The sequence below is a fragment of the Dermacentor andersoni genome, chromosome 4, assembly GCF_023375885.2.
Source record: "Dermacentor andersoni chromosome 4, qqDerAnde1_hic_scaffold, whole genome shotgun sequence".
NCBI classification, from domain to species: Eukaryota; Metazoa; Arthropoda; class Arachnida; order Ixodida; family Ixodidae; genus Dermacentor; species Dermacentor andersoni.
The window spans coordinates 143,340,960-143,356,846 of NC_092817.1; the positions used below are offsets into that span (position 1 = coordinate 143,340,960).

General features: G+C 46.7%; 1 protein-coding gene across 11 annotated transcripts in view; it reads left to right on the top strand.

Moving 5' to 3' along the window:
* The window catches only part of LOC126537859 (uncharacterized), a 681,751-nt gene extending 666,446 nt beyond the window's left edge, over positions 1–15,305 (top strand). For all 11 annotated transcript variants that reach the window (XM_055074489.2, XM_055074488.2, XM_055074492.2 and 8 more), the window contains 2 exons: positions 5,720–5,938; positions 8,845–15,305. In XM_055074489.2, the coding sequence (XP_054930464.1) occupies positions 5,720–5,938; positions 8,845–8,913 (288 nt within the window). In that variant the 3' untranslated portion in view covers positions 8,914–15,305. The remainder of the gene's footprint in view (positions 1–5,719; positions 5,939–8,844) is intronic.
* Positions 15,306–15,887: the final 582 nt, after the last annotated feature.

Here is a 15,887-nt window from a genome sequence, read left to right on the forward strand (position 1 = left end):
CGACACCAAGGCGTTCGCTGTAGCCAATCGGCTAGGCTTGCGGGCGTTCGTTGTAGCTGAGACCGAGCGCCATACCCTAAACGTATATTTTGATGGTCATGCCGGACTTGTTCGTGATAAGCGAGCGTTCGTCTTAAGTGGGGCCGTTATAAGTGGGCTTGACTGTACATCGATTCGGTACCAAGCTGTAACTTTAGTCGCTGATGCCACATGAAGCGGTGCCGATTAGGCCTAATGGCCTTGGCGGTGTGGCCGTGATGAAATTTCGACGCTAGCTGATGCGATGACACGCCGCAAGTCGTCACCGAATGCTTGCCACTAATATTTTCATATGGGCAGCTCCTCAACGATCACTGGTCCAGAGATCACGCGTGCAGGTTAGATTGATGGCAGTTGAAGCGGCGTAAAGTTTGTTGCCATGTACGCTTCATGATCTGCATGCCTATCTGCGGCTAATCGGCTCGATCTTCGCACATGCTCTCTCACTTTACGAAATAGGCACTGCTTCTTTCTGCCTGCGTCACATTATCATTTTGATCGGGTTCTGTCGACCCGGACGAGCATTGTACTGATAGAGGTGGACCCGGCCAACAGGAAGCCATAGGAAAGTTCGCTGCCGTGTCAGCCAGGGTGGCCCGTCATCACCATGCTCGGGCGTTCCATGCTGCTTGGGTGCTGGAAATGAATTGAAACACTCGCTAATGCATATTTGATTTGCTAATAGAATTATTTGAACATTCACTATTTGATTCGATGATACTCGAGTATCGCACATCCCTACTGATAAGCGGATGGTTAAAAAAACATACGACCCTCCCTCACCCCCCCCCCCCCCTTGATTTTTCATTTATTGTTCAATTGTATGATTATTATTGTTGCTATTCATTGTTAGTTTTATGTAAGCTCTCTTTTATGAATGTAAAAGTTCTCACATTTTATTCATGCTTTGTTACTGGTGCATGGGTACATTCATGTTGTGCACTTATTGCATGGGCCTGAACTAGCAAATCGCTAAGGGCCCAACCAACCGCTTCAATTCAATTTTCAATTCAGTGTGTTTACTTTAAGACAGACGCATATAAAAACGGGTGACAAATGCATCTGGGCCCTTAGCAAATTGCTAGTTCAGGCCCAGATGCTTTTGTCACCAGTCTTTATATGCGTCTGTCTTAAAGTAAACACACTGAATTGACGATTGAATTGAAACGGTTGGTGAGATATTGCTGAATTAAACAGCGAGACCAGACGAAAATTTCATCTCGAGAAAATGGCCCTCGAAAGTTGCGCGCACATTTCCAGGCCTAAAATGAGCTCATAGAAAAGCCAGAGGTGTCCTTGCACGTGTTTTTTCCTCTCCTGCTTCTTGTCCTGGATTCTTTTCCCGCCTTGTCCATGCGCGAGCTGCGATTGCCGAGGTTGATGCGCTCGGGACATCGGGCACGCTTGCAATGACACCTTCTTGTACTGATGGTGCGCTTGACCTGTTGCGGGCAGCATCGACATAATCGTTACCTTGTACCGCTAGAACAGAAGCTATGTCGCCGGAAGGTTGACATAATTGTCGTTGGTGGCCTGCTTCGCCATGCAGACAAACTTCATGGAACGTTTCTGTGTACCAAACCACCGAGCGAATGCGTGTAGCTTCGTTCCACGCATCATGTCTGACCACGCAACGATCGGGCAGGCTACATTATAGTATTTTAAGCAGGAAGGCATGGCGAGAGATCGTAAATACGATGAAGACTTGAGAAAGTGCGGCAAGCGACCGCAAAACCAGTAAAAAAATGGAGAGGAGCACATAACAAAAGGCAACTATGAAGCAAGCAAACCGCCGCCGCGAGCGGCACTCAGGGTGACCATCAGAGAAGACCACCATGTTGTTGCGCTCTGCAGCCAATAGAAGCCATGCATTCCCTCACTTGCTCGTGGAGCGTGTGCTTTACCCAATCGCAGCTTCTTATTTCACATGCGGGGAACTTGAGCTCCCCAATCGTAAGCAAATCGTGTGTGGACCATGCCTGCAAAGCAAGAATTCACAAACAAAACAAACCTCAGATGGCGTCGGTCGGTGAGACTGCTCAGGAACGGAGCTCATACAAAGTTCAGGGTGTTCGAGCACCTGCTTGCCGATGCTGCCGCTAGTTACATATTTCATTTGAGTTAGTTTCATGATGAATTCATCATCATCATCAGCCTAGTTACGCCCACTGCAGGGCAAAGGCCTCTCCCATACTTCTCCAACTACCCCGGTCATGTACTAATTGTGACCATGTTGTCCCTGCAAACGTCTTAATGTCATCCGCCCACCTAACTTTCTGCCGCCCCCTGCTACGCTTCCCTTCCCTTGGAATCTAGTCCGTAACCCTTAATGACCATCGGTTATCTTCCCTCCTCATTACATGTCCGGCCCATGCCCATTTCTTTTTCTTGATTTCAACTAAGATGTCATTTACCCGCGTTTGTTCCCTCACCCAATCTGCTCTTTTCTTATCCCTTAACGTTACACCCATCATTCTTCTTTCCATAGCTCGTTGCGTTGTCCTCAATTTCAGCAGAACTCTTTTCGTAAGCCTCCAGGTTTCTGCCCCATACGTGAGTACTGATAACACACAGCTGTTATACACTTTCCTCTTGAGGGATAGTGGCAACCTGCTGTTCATGATTTGAGAATGCCTGCCAAACACACCCCAGCCCATTCCTATTCTTCTGGTTATTTCAGTCTCATGATCCGGATCCGTGGTCACTACATGCCCTAAGTAGATGTATTCCCTTACCACTTCCAGTGCCTCGCTACCTATCGTAAACTGCTTTTCTCTTCCAAGACTGTTAAACATTACTTTAGTTTTCTGCAGATTAATTTTCAGACCCACCCTTCTGCTTTGCCTCTCCAGGTCAGTGAGCATGCATTGCAATTGGTCTTCTGAGTTACTAAGCAAGGCAATATCATCAGCAAATCACAAGTTGCTAAGGTATTCTCCATCAACTTTTATCCACAATTCTTCCCACTCCAGGTCTCTGAATACCTCCAGTAAACATGCTGTGAATAGCATTGGAGAGATCGTATCTCCCTATCTGACGCCTTTCTTTATTGGGATTTTGTTGCTTTCTTTGTGGAGGACTACGGTGGCTGTGGAGCCGCTATAGATAACTTCCATTTTATATTGGAAGTTATCCATTTTTATATAACTTCCTTTTTTTATATGGCTCATCTACACCCTGATTCCGTAATGCCTTCATGACTGCTGAGGTTTCGATTGAATCGAACGCTTTCTCATAATCAATGAAGGCTATATATAAGGGTTGGTTATATTCCGCACATTTCTCTATCACCTGATTGATAGTGTGAATATGGTCTATTGTTGAGTAGCCTTTACGGAATCCTGCCTGGTCCTTTGGTTGACAGAAGTCTAAGGTATTCCCGATTCTATTTGCGATTACCTTAGTAAATACTTTGTAGGCAACGGACAGTAAGCTGATCGGTCTATAATTTTTCAAGTCTTTGGCGTCCCTTTTCTTGTGGATTAGGATTATGTTAGCGTTCTTCCAAGATTCCGGTACGTTCGAGGTCATGAGGCATTGTGTGTATAGGGCGGCCAATCTTTCTAGGACAGTGTTCCCACCATCCTTCAACAAATCTGCTGTTACCTGATCCTCCCCAGCTGCCTTCCCCCTTTGCATAGCTCCCAAGGCGTTCTTTACCTTTTCCGGCGTTACTTGTAGGATTTCAAGTTCCTCTAGACTATTCTCTCACCTTATCGTCATGGGTGTTACTGGTACTGTATAAATCTCAATAGAACTCCTCAGCCACTTGAAGTATCTCATCCATATTAGTAACGATATTGCCGGCTTTATCTCTTAATGCACACATCTGATTCTTGCCTATTCCTAGTTTCTTCTGCACTGCTTCTAGGCTTCCTCCGTTCCTGAGAGCTTGTTCAATTCTATCCATATTATACTTCCTTATGTCAGCTGTCTTACGCTTGTTGATTAACTTAGAAAGTTCTACCAGTTCTATTCTAGCTGTAGGGTTAGAGGCTTTCATACATTGGCGTTTCTTGATCAGGTCTTTCGTCTCCTGCGATAGCTTACTGGTATCCTGTCTAACGGAGTTACCACCGACTTCTATTGCACTCTGCTTAATGATGCCCATAAGATTGTCATTCATTGCTTCAACACTAAGGTCCTCTTCCTGTGTTAAAGCCGAATACCTGTTCTGTAGCTTGATCTGGCATTCCTCTAGTTTCCCTCTTACCGCTAACTCATTGATCGGCTTCTTATGTACCAGTTTCTTCCGTTCTCAACTCAAGTCAAGGCTAATTCGAGTTCTTACCATCCTATGGTCGCTGCAGCGCACCTTGCCAAGCACGTCTACATCTTGTATGATGCCAGGGTTCGTGCAGAGTATGAAGTCGATTTCATTTCTAGTCTCACCATTCGGGCTCCTCCACGTCCACTTTCGGCTAAACCGCTTGCGGAAAAAGGTATTCATTATCTGCATATTATTCTGTTCTGCAAGCTCTACTAATAACTCTCCTCTGCTATTCCTAGAGCCTATGCCATATTCCCCCACTGACTTGTCTCCAGCCTGCTTCTTGCCTACCCTGGCATTGAAGTCGCCCATCAGTATAGTGTATTTTGTTTTGACTTTACCCATCGCCGATTCCACGTCTTCATAAAAGCTTTCGACTTCCTGGTCATCATGACTGGATGTAGGGGTGTAGACTTGTGCTACCTTCAATTTGTACCTCTTATTAAGTTTCACAACAAGACCTGCCACCCTCTCGTTAATGCTATAGAATTCCTGTATGTTACCAGCTATTTCCTTATTAATCAGCAATCCGACTCCTAGTTCTTGTCTCTCCGCTAAGCCCCGGTACCCATAATTAGGTACCGGGGCTTAATTACAGAAAAGGTATTTGGTGGCATGTACAACTCAAATATTCGGTTTTCTGAAAATAGTTCTTCACAATTTCTTGGCTTTCAAAGGTTGCATCCCCTCTTAAATGACATAAAGTGCCATCACAGTATGCTTGCGAGTCCGCCGCAATGTTTGTTTACACAAGCAGCACTGTACTGGAAACGCGTCATGGCTGCCATCTTGATTTTTGATCGCTTGTTCCAAATGGCATGGCCGGATCTCCATCAACCTCTACCGACAAGGGGCGACGGTTTTTGCATACCATGCGCAGTGCATAATCTGCAGCTCGGTAAGGAAACAAAGTGGAACAAAAATAAGGAAATCCACATCCCACCGATGTAGACGTGTTTATGGTGCCTGAGATAGTTCCCGCAGCACAGGATGCCACACCTTCGGGTGTGATTGAGAACAGGTGTTCATTGTGATTCCGAAAGTGACTGTCCGCTAATATGCTTCCTCTGCTTCACAATCTGTGCGAAGGAAGTGATCCCTCTCATGGGCCTTCAAAGGGGTCAGTGGTAGATTTTGAGTGGTGGCTTGCCGCGCCAATGTGGGGCTGGAGAACATCTATAAAATGCGTACATGTGTTTTGAACCTTCACTAAGTACACAGCTGTGTGATCACTGTGATCACACAGGATTGCTGCACTTGCTTGATGGCTGCGGCCCGACCAAGCGAACCGGTGTCCCTATATACGCACTCCTATCCTAAATGTGTGCTGTTCTGCTGCATGTTTCTCAATGTTGATTGGCAGTGATGTGGTGCTTGACTTTTTCTTTTGTTTTCGTTTTGTGACTGCAGCAGCAGCAACAACAGCAGCAGCAACAGCCTCAGCAGCAGCAGGCTCTGCAGCAACAGGGGGGCGGTGTGCGGGGCAGTGGCGGGGGCTCCCTCTCTCACGCAGACCTCGAAGCCCTGGGCCTTCAGCTGGAGCTGGGGGGCGGACCTTCGGAGCCTGGATCCCCCCTCTTCCCAATGCTGGCACCCTCGGACACTCCACCAGCACAGCCTACACCCAGGGTGAGCAAGGACGCCGCAGCTTTGCAGCGAAAAAAAAGCTTGGCTTGGCCAAAACCCCCACACTTTAACCCTTTCGGGGTTGATTTTCTTCGTCGTATGCGACCCCCCAGGGTCGACTTTCTTTTTTATTGCAGATTCCAATTCTTCTTGGGGACCTGTTTCGAAAAAAATTCACCGCAATTTTTCTAGGGTGACCGTAAAGTGAGAAAAAAATACTTTGCGTCGGTGTATATGTACTCTTCATTCATGAATAACAACAATAAAGAAGGAAATAAACTTATAAGAATTAAAAACTTGATGTTTGTTAGACACATAGTTCAAGGCTTTGAAAATGCGCACACGAGAATACTTTGCAAGTTTCAAATTTTCCTGCTCTTGCACTAATATTTTCATACATAGCGCAATCGAACTGCGCAGTGTGTGCACTCAAGAAAACTGTGTGGTTGTGTGCCCGTCAAAAAAGCAAAACGTGGAACAAACTTCCGTTACTCTTTATCTTATCGCCAACCAGAGGCACTTAGTTTTCGCCAGTCTCAAAAAAAAAGAAAGAAAGAAAGAAAGAAAAGAAGAGAAAAAGAAACGGAAATGCATGCACGGCGGCACCCTTCTTATGTGCACCCCTGTGAGTGCTAAACGAATGAGAAACAAGTGGTCGCCCTTTGAGCGATTAGTAACTGCTTACTTAAACAAAACTACTTAATAAAACTGCTTACTTAAATGTTCCCGTGCCGCATTATACGTTAGAACAAATAAATCTGGCTCCTGAGTGTCTCTGCCAAAACAAAAAGGAGTGCAAAATCCAGAAAAGGAAGAAAACAAAACACCAGTTGCATCGCCACACCTGCATTTGTGCTGCGCACCCCTTTGTGGCCCCTCTCACAACTGCCCTTCACCCGTGGACGTCGGCGAGAAGGTGGAAGGGAGATTGGAGAGGAGTGTGTAAGGCTGGTGATGCGATGCATCAAAGTTATGCCGAGCCGGCTCTGTACCAAAGCGGCTCGTGGTTCTCCTTCTTCTTTTTCTTTCGTTTCATTTCTTCTTTCCCCTATGCTGCAAAGGCAGGCCTTGCTGGGTGCATGGCACAAAGGCATGTGTAACATCTTTGAATCGCATCTCGTCAGCATACTGTAGCAAAATAGGGCATTCTTGCAGTTAACGATTTCAATGCATGGGCACCATGGGGAGCTTTTCCTCTAGAGTTGGTTATACGGGTAAACGCCGATATAACGGAGTCGGTGAAATCTGCAGTTTGCTTTGTTGTATTGAAATTCAACTTTTTGTGCAGATAAGCACAGTCGTCGATCTATGCTTACTATACAGAAAGGGGCCGCAGAATTTTCCGAATTATCGGACAATCGGAAAAAGCACATTTGAATGAGCAAACAATTAATTTTGATAAGTTCAGGAGTCCGCGATGAATGATATGGCTTCATGCCACGTATGTCGACGATATCTTCACAGTGGCAGTACGAATTAAGAGAAACCAACCACACCTTCACGTGCACTCCTCCTCCGCAGCTGATAGCGTCGCCCGCACCGGGACGACGCTATCCGGAAAAGCGCCAGCAGCAGTGAGCGAATGCTTCCTCTGGCCTCTAGCTACAACGGGTAATCGAAGCTCGAGATTACACAATCTTCAATACTAAACGCTCAGGAAGAGAGCTTATAAAGTGCTGCACCCTCTCTGCATGCCCACTCTTGGCAAACAGGCCAGATTACCTCTTAAGCAGGGTGTGCAGCAGCGTATGCGCTCAGCCGCGCTTTCAGCCATGATCAGCCACGTCCAAGATGCCCCAAAAATCGAGATGTATGCGAACTTACCCTCCCACTCCCTCGGACGTGCTTGATAGTGTTACCACGAGCTTGCTCCCTTCCCCCCTCTTTTCCTTTGCTCGCGCGAGAAGGCGGCACTCATGAAGCCACCATCTTTCCTGTCTCACGGTCACGCGCTTTCACTCGCACCTAAAGTGCACAATGCCGGGGTCCAATATGAGCTTATCGCACTTGGACATTATATGAAACATAATGTGCGGCTCTTTTTCGGTGGTCGCCCCGCCGGCGATTTGAGAGGCGCATTTGCAAGCAGCTGTTTGTAATTCAGTCAGTTGACCGTCTGCGTCCTCGGCAGAAGTTTCCATTTATTGTCTCTGCATTCCCTGGCGGCAGCAGTGAAATTTCGTTATACTGAAATCGCATACAAACACACTTTGTTGTATTGAGGTTCTACATAAATGGTGTTCTATTGACAAGAAGTTACGAAAAGTTAAATACTTCGTTATATCGAGGTTTAACTGTATTAATTCTTTGGGCCACAACTGGCAAGCACAACAAACGACATGTTAGCGCTGCGCATCTACTTGCGCTCGTGTGGCTTGATGTGTGCACAAGTTCTACACACAGTGTCTGCATAGGAGGCTCATGCTCCATGCGGTAGCATCAGCAAAACTTCAGCAACGCCACAATCTTGTGCTGCGGAGGAGAAGGCACAACTTGAGCCAATGATGGGCCACTGAATAACAGAATTGCAAAGCTGAATTTTTATTTTAATTCAGTGGCGCTTCATAAAATGAAGAAAGTATCGGGAACATTTTTACTGTTGCAGGTGCTTTTGTGACTGTTCATAAAGTTATTAATAATCATGACGTTTTCATGCCTTCAGCCAATAGTTGTACGAGGGTGCCATTGCGTCATCTTGCGCAGTTTCAGTGGTGGGGTTTTGACCAAGTCGCAGGAAAGCATGACTGTCCTTTTACAGTGACATTATATGTTCTCGCTAGAAGGGAGTAACATTTGGCCCAAGTGTTCACGTGACCATTGTCTCGCGTCTGGTGTGATTTGTATTTATTGAGCTCAAACAGTGCTGCCGGGGCCCTTTCAACATGTGTCCCCTGCCTGCCCCTGCCTAGGTTGACGACAAGCCCAGTAGTGACCAGCGCAAGAGTTTGCTGCAGCAACTGCTCTCGGAGCCCACCTAGGGTCAGCTGCCCGGAGAAGACCCCGCACACCGCTGGCTGCCGACAACTGCTCGGCATGGCCCAGCCGGCGGATGAGGGCGTCTCTCCCTCTTGTGTGTGCGCGTGTGTTGTGTGGATGTGTGCTGTACTGCGAGCACCGGCCAGCTCTCACTCTGCAGTGACGGTGGTGTGGTGGCCAGTGGTGGTTGGGGGAGAAAAGTACGTCAGCAGGACAGCGACTTTTGTTTGTTGTGGTTGCCGCTGTGAACTGCTCTTCGCCCCCCGCTGCAACAACGGCGCCTGCCAGTGGGACACCAGTGTGTGCCGTGGAGTAGTGCCGGAACGCCCCTTGGCGGGAGTGCGGTGTCGTTCTTGTTCTTGTTGTTCCTCCTCCTCCTGTTCCGCCGCCAGTGCGTGTATGTGTGTGTGTGCGTGTATGTGATAAAGAAACTGACCATGACGGCGGCGGTGTTATGCGACATGACTCTCTCTTTCGGAGACCGGAACTGCTGTGGTGAGGAGGATTGTTCTCGAGCCCACCGCTCCTCCTATATTTTTTTTCTGTACATAGGTGTAAAGCAACGCCGTGCGTGTGCCCATCCTCAGCAGTGTGATGACACAAGACTGCTTTTCTTTATTTTTGCTGCTGCTGCAAGTGTAGTTTAGGGAACAGTGTTTTTTATTGTTTTCCTTTTCTCCTGCCCTCACCACTACACGCAGTGACTGTTATGGACGACGATGACTATGTGGTTTTTCCTTTTTTTCTTTCCCCTCCTCTTCATAACTGCACTCAGCCTCACCTTTCTTGCTCCTGCAGTGGCACTTGTTTACTACTAAGAGTTGTTTTTGTTTGCTCAGCCCTGCTTTCAGAGCCAATTTATTATTTGTTTTCTCTAACATTCTATTGCCCCCCCCGCTTAGCGTGTACAGTCTTCTTTGTGTAGGGTTGTTCTCTCACCTTTTTCCTCCCCTCCCCTCTAATAAGAAAAAGTCCCTGTTTTTTGTTATTGTTGAATCGCACACCCTGTGTGCATTTGGCTGCTCTGTCTCTCTCTCTCTCCCTCAATGGATTCCTTTGCACTTGTGATTTTCCTGTGCATGGTGCTTTCCTTAACCTCTTAGCAGGTCATCGGGACTCGTGGCAGAGCTCATCTGCTTTCTCGGCTGTCCTGCCTTCAAACCAGATTGTGGTGGTAGCAGTCATGACAAAGACAAACCTTTCTTCCTGTCTTACCTGCTAATCTTCGTTGTGTGAGCAAAGCAAGCGCAGTCCGTCATATTTTCTTAATGGGTTTGTCATTTCTACAGCACTTTCCCCATTTCGCAGCAACCTTCGTTGTTTCTTTAAATTTTTTTAAAGGTGGGGGGGGGGGGGGGGTGAAGAGGAGAAGAAGGGCTTGGTGAACGGATGGATGTTGTTTTTTGGCTGGCAGTGCGTTGTCATTGAGTAGTAGTACTGTTGGCAAAGGATTCTGTGATGGCAAAGGAAAAAAAATGCACCCAAGGGAGGAGGTTTTGTGAAGCGCAGCGTTTCGTTCGGCGGAGGCAGGTGTTGCAAGAGAGTCTTTCTTTGTTTCCTTTACGAATGAAAGAGCGGGCTGGGATTTGTTGCATGGTAGTCGTTCCATTGTTGTTGCATTGTTCTTGCACTGTTCTCACCCGTTTATTCTTTCCCCGCCTTTCCTTTTTTTTTCCCCTTTCCGTCGCAGCGTCTGCTTTCTTAGTTGAGGACGTGTTTTGCATTGCCACTTGCTAATACAATCTGGCCCATACACACATAGTGTTACTATCACCACCCACAATCTAAACACAATTGCACTCCCCGAGGAAGTGGGGCCGTCTACCTCACTGGCCACGCGTTGAGTGTGGCGTCATCTCGTGCAGATTTTTTCTTCCCCTGATCCTCATAATCCTATTTGTTGTGCCCCACTTCCTCTGGCCTCACATTTCTTTTCTTTCCTGCTCCATCATGCCTCGTGTACAAATTGCCACTAGAAGGGGGGGCACACTTCATCTGTTGTCCTCCACTTTTCGGCAGAAGAGATTGACGGCTGTTTAATGACTGCAGCGGGTGGTGCAGGGTGCGTGGATGGGGTTCTTGACGTTTGTAGTTGGTCGTGAGGGTTTGTTTTTTGATGTTTCCCTTGCCATGTGCACTGGCTTTGTAGTTCATAAAAAAAAAAGTGCGTGTTGACGGAAGCTGCATGATGTCTCGCGTAGCTTCCCGTTGTGTAAATGGTTTTACTGTGTGGGTTCCCATGCTCAGGGGGAAGAGTGCTTGCTCATCCAATGGAGGCAGAGAAAAAGCCGTTCCTTCTGCGGTGCCGAGTGCAAATTTGAGTGCCAGGACGGTCGCAGTTTTGACACCCCGCATGTGCACGGAGAATCGCTGCTGTGTTTCACATTACGGTGCGAGGTTTTGGTTTGCAGTGTTTGACAGGTGAAAGGAAGCTTGGCTTCCTGCGGGGCACATGATGTTGAATGCGACTATAGGTGCACCGCTCGACTTGGAGGTACCTACGGGCATTTTCACTTAAGGGTGCGCATTGCCGGGAATGGTTGCTGGACGGCAGAGGGCGCTGGTAACGTTTGTTTCACCTTTTTCTTCTCCTCTGCCTGTCTCTAACTGTGTAAGTGATGCTCACTCGCAAGAGGCCCTGCGCTGATACTCAGCTGCAAACGGGAAGTAGATATGCATGTGGCTACCCCGGCACCCTGCGTACCTTTATTGCGAACTGGGCGCTTGGATGTTTTTCAGGCTGCTTGGCATAACGCTGTGATGGTTTTCTCAGGCAGGAGTCTCAACTTAAGAAGAAAAAAAAAAAATGAAATACCAGGCAGATAGCTCGAGCGTAAAAAAAAGATGAAAAAAGGAAATGGCGTTGGATAATTTTGTCGTGTGCCTTTTTCTCTTAACCAGAAGCACTGTGGTCTGGGTGGGGGAGCCAAGTGAGCGCACCCTCTATGTTGAAAAAGAGATATATATATATATAGAGAGAGAGAGAAAAAAAGGGGGGGGGGGGCAGCAAATGAGTGCTGTGCACGAGGGGTGGTGTTCTGCCGTGCTGTTGTCAGTGGTTGTTTTTCTTTTTCCACTTGCTCTCTCTCTTCCTTCCCTTTCTTTTTCTAGTAAATATTATATGAATCAATATACATAAAAATATATATATATATATATATATTAGATACATAGTCATTTATATATGTTTATGAAGGGGCAGAGGAGGGGCACTTTTTTGAGGGAAAGGCTTATACGAGCGAAATGACGAGAGAAGAAAAAAAAAAAAGAAAGACTTACCAAGCTTATATAATAGTCATGCTGTGACAAGAGTACAAGTGGTGTCTTTCCTTCACATGGTTCAGCCCTGACCAAGGTGCTCGTTTTTGTTTTTTCCGGGTGGCTTTTATTGTAAATCTCTTCCAGTTGGGCTGTCATCTAGACGCAGTTGGTTACTTGGGCGTAGTAGCGTTTTTTGTTACCCTGGGGACGTGGTAGCGTCTTTGTTGCGGCATTCTTTCAGAGTGCACAGACAGGAGAGAGAGAGAAAAAAAAATTACGGGAAAGAGAGAACAAGAAAACTGTCCACATGCCTGCCTAAACATTTTTGAGAAGCAGCTCAAAACAAAGATGTCCGCTGCTGCCGGAGCTATTTCCTTTTTCTCTACATCTAGGGCCTTAAAAACGACTGTTACTATTCTGCTACTGCGTTAAAGATACTATATAGATATATATATATATATACAAGCACAAGACAGAGGACAAGACAGAGGAAATATATATCTATATACATATATGTGTGGCCATTTTGTGTTGCCCACTTGGGACCGAGGGGGAAAAAAGATGCTATTTCTCTGCTGGTGTTCTTTGAGACTAAACAGATTTAAGAGAAAAAACATAACTTAGCGTGCAGAGTGTTTTATTGATATTTTTGTAATTTGTGATGGGCCTGCATGACGAGTCTCTCTCTCTCTCCCCTTGGAATATCCCTCCTTTTAAAAAGAGTTTTAGGCTTTGCATGGCAAGCACAGTTTCTTTTTTTCTACTCCCTTCATGCTGCAGCTAGGGTTCGTCTCGGCTTCCATTTTAGTGGCCTTGTTTTGGTATTTTACGACTTCTCGGTCTCAATTGGCCTGCTTTTTGGCTTTGAAGTGTGTAACTGGTACATGGGCAGGATTGGCCCATATGGCCAGCTTGCCACTAGTGAGCTTAAGGGCGTTCAGTAAAAGAAAACTTGGGAAAAAGCCTGCGTGCGAGAGCAATAGCGGTCTTGCAGTTCCAGGTTATGTTTTAGGTGTGTTGTCTCGTTCACCTGTACTGCCCACTCATAAACTGCCACTGTTTGCCGTGACAGCTGTGCCGACCCCTTTTTTAAATGTGCGAATGGTGTGCAGACACTGAAAAAGATAAGCTTGCCAGACTACTTAGTCTCTGACGCCAGTGCTGTGCTTAGGAAATGTTCTTTTTTTTTACGTTTTTTTTTTTTTTTTTGGAGCTGTGTTTAAGGGAGTTGGCGCTGCACATTGCGACAGCCGTACAGTGTGGCACACTGCGAAATGGTCCGCAATGTGAGTGTGCCGAGAAAGCTGTGCGCGCTCGGCTGGTGGTTGTGGATTTTGGTTAAAACAATCTCAGGACCTTGTTTGAATGTCAACAAAATGAAAAGGATCACTCCCCCCGCCCCCCTCCACTTTTCTTTTGTACAGCGCTCGCTGTCTGAAGATTGCCTGCGTAGGTCTCCGCTGTTACCACTGATCTCGATTGTCATCGTCTTTGTTTGCCGAGCGTACCTTGGCTTGAAGCTGCTGTGATGTCGCTGATTATTGCAAACAGAGTTTCGGAGAAAGTGCAGTCGTTGGGGCCGTATGTTTATGCCAGGCTTGATGCAGCTGTCACCGCTGTGTTTGGCTCTGCAGTTGTTGCATGGAATTGCAGCTTTGTTGATGTGGCAGTTCATCGTTTCTCTTTTGTCATCGTTGTCCGTTAACCTCAGTTCAATTTGTGGCCACCACCTTCAAATGCATTATGTTGTGCAGTGATGGTTCGACCATCATTATTGTAATAGTTGGCTTGGACTATGAGTTAGAGTGCTAGAAGCATGTTCAAGATTAGTATTGAGCCACATCAGGTTTGAATATAAAGTGACATGTCTGCCGAGATTGTTCTTAAATCTCCCACCATGTCTGAAGTGGTCACGGCTGCAGCGTGGCATAAACGATTCTGCCCTCGTGCGTGGACTGGTGTAGTACTGGCAGAAGGCAGCGGCAACACTTCTCGCTGGCAGGGCTCTCGATCTCGTGCATCGATGTGTTCGGGCTTACGTGTGCACACAAACGAGTGATGACAGCTGACACATGCACTGTGGCATTAACTGTTCCACGTCTCTGTTATAATTTTGCACCTCTTGCAACAGGTGGGCCTTACTTGTCTGTTGCAGATAAACCAGCTCATCGGTCGATTAACGTTTAGGAGCGAGGCGGTTTGTTCAGAACTCGACATGTCGCATTGCGGCGTTCTTGCAACCTTGGGTGCAAATGGTGCTGCTCTACTTAAGGTACGCACTTTTCGTCTGGCTTTTCCTTGGCACTGTGCCCAGGCTGTGTTCTGCCATGCTTTGCATAGTTTTCATTTGAGCACATTTCTCTGGGCACATAGTAGGAAGGCTTAGCTCAATCACTGTTATCCGTCATTTATGAGAATTGCACTGGTTAGTCAATGCGCGGATTCACGCAGGCCGTGTTTCCAGGGGCTAGTGGATGGAGGGAAGTGGAGCAGACGTTGCATGTGGTCCGGGTGCCCGAGAGGTGCGGTGGAATTGTCAAACGAGTGTAGCCGCTGTCTACTGCCATTATGTGAAGGACGTGTTGAACGCATCTACTTTAATTTCATTTTGCCAGGATGCTGTATACATAGTGGTCATGCCTGCTTTTGTTGCTGCGATTGTTTGCAAGGCCATTGTGTCCATTTTTAAATAACTCCCCGCCACGTGCACACGTGTTTTAGCGCTGTACGAGAAGGTTGTTCTGTTTTTCCTCCACGCGTGCATGTATTTTTCTGCCCCTCGTGTACAGTGATGATGGCGATGTTCGCCGCCTTCCCCTTTCCCCCTCTCCCCACCTGCCAAGGCTGTGTTTATCTCCTCCCCGTGTGTGCATGTGCGCGTTGAACTTTTTGGCCAGCACGATGTGAGGGGCGTCTATTAGTCTCTTAACCTTAAAAGAAATAATGTTGTATTATACTTGTCTTTATCGTTGAAGAGGCAAAAAAAAAGCAGAAGCATTGTGTAGTATACGGAAAGAAAAAAAAAAGATAGTGTTCTTGATTTGTGGCAATGCACTGTGAGTTTTTTGTTGTATACAAAATAATATACTATTAAACAGCATGTAACAAATTACATGTGAAAGCAAGAAAGTGATCCTCTAGTCTTGTTCTTTCAGTCGGATGGACACCCCTTCCATTTTTTCCAAGTACTGCGAGTGTGATGTTCAATGCGATGCAAGCAAAGCTTGCCCATACACGCAGCTGCCTGGTGTTTCCCACCGAGTCGACGACCGTGGACTGGATGGATCGACAATGTGAACCACGCTCCGTTGTAATCGCTGATCGGTGTTGTTTGACATAGCAGAACTTGCAAGAAGTTGCATAACCAATATCTACGTGCACGGAATTAGCGGTGTGCTAAGGTAACTGGTCTGGCAGTTACATAGCAGGCTTTCATCACTAATCATGCCAAAGATGGTACAAGATGTTCTGTGACTGGAACAGCAACCACTAGCGAATGCCAGTGAGGTTATGCAATTGTAGTAGCATGCCGTTGCACCTGCAATTTGGAAGAGGTTTGTAGAACAGGCTATAAGGGGAAGCAGAAGCATTGTAGTTTCATGCTTCTTTCTGGTAGATGCCAAAGTTTTATTCATGTCCCTTTGTGTAGCAGGTTTCCGCAGAATCGATTTGGTTGATAATAGGATGGAGCAAGGGCGTAGGAAATTTTACTTTT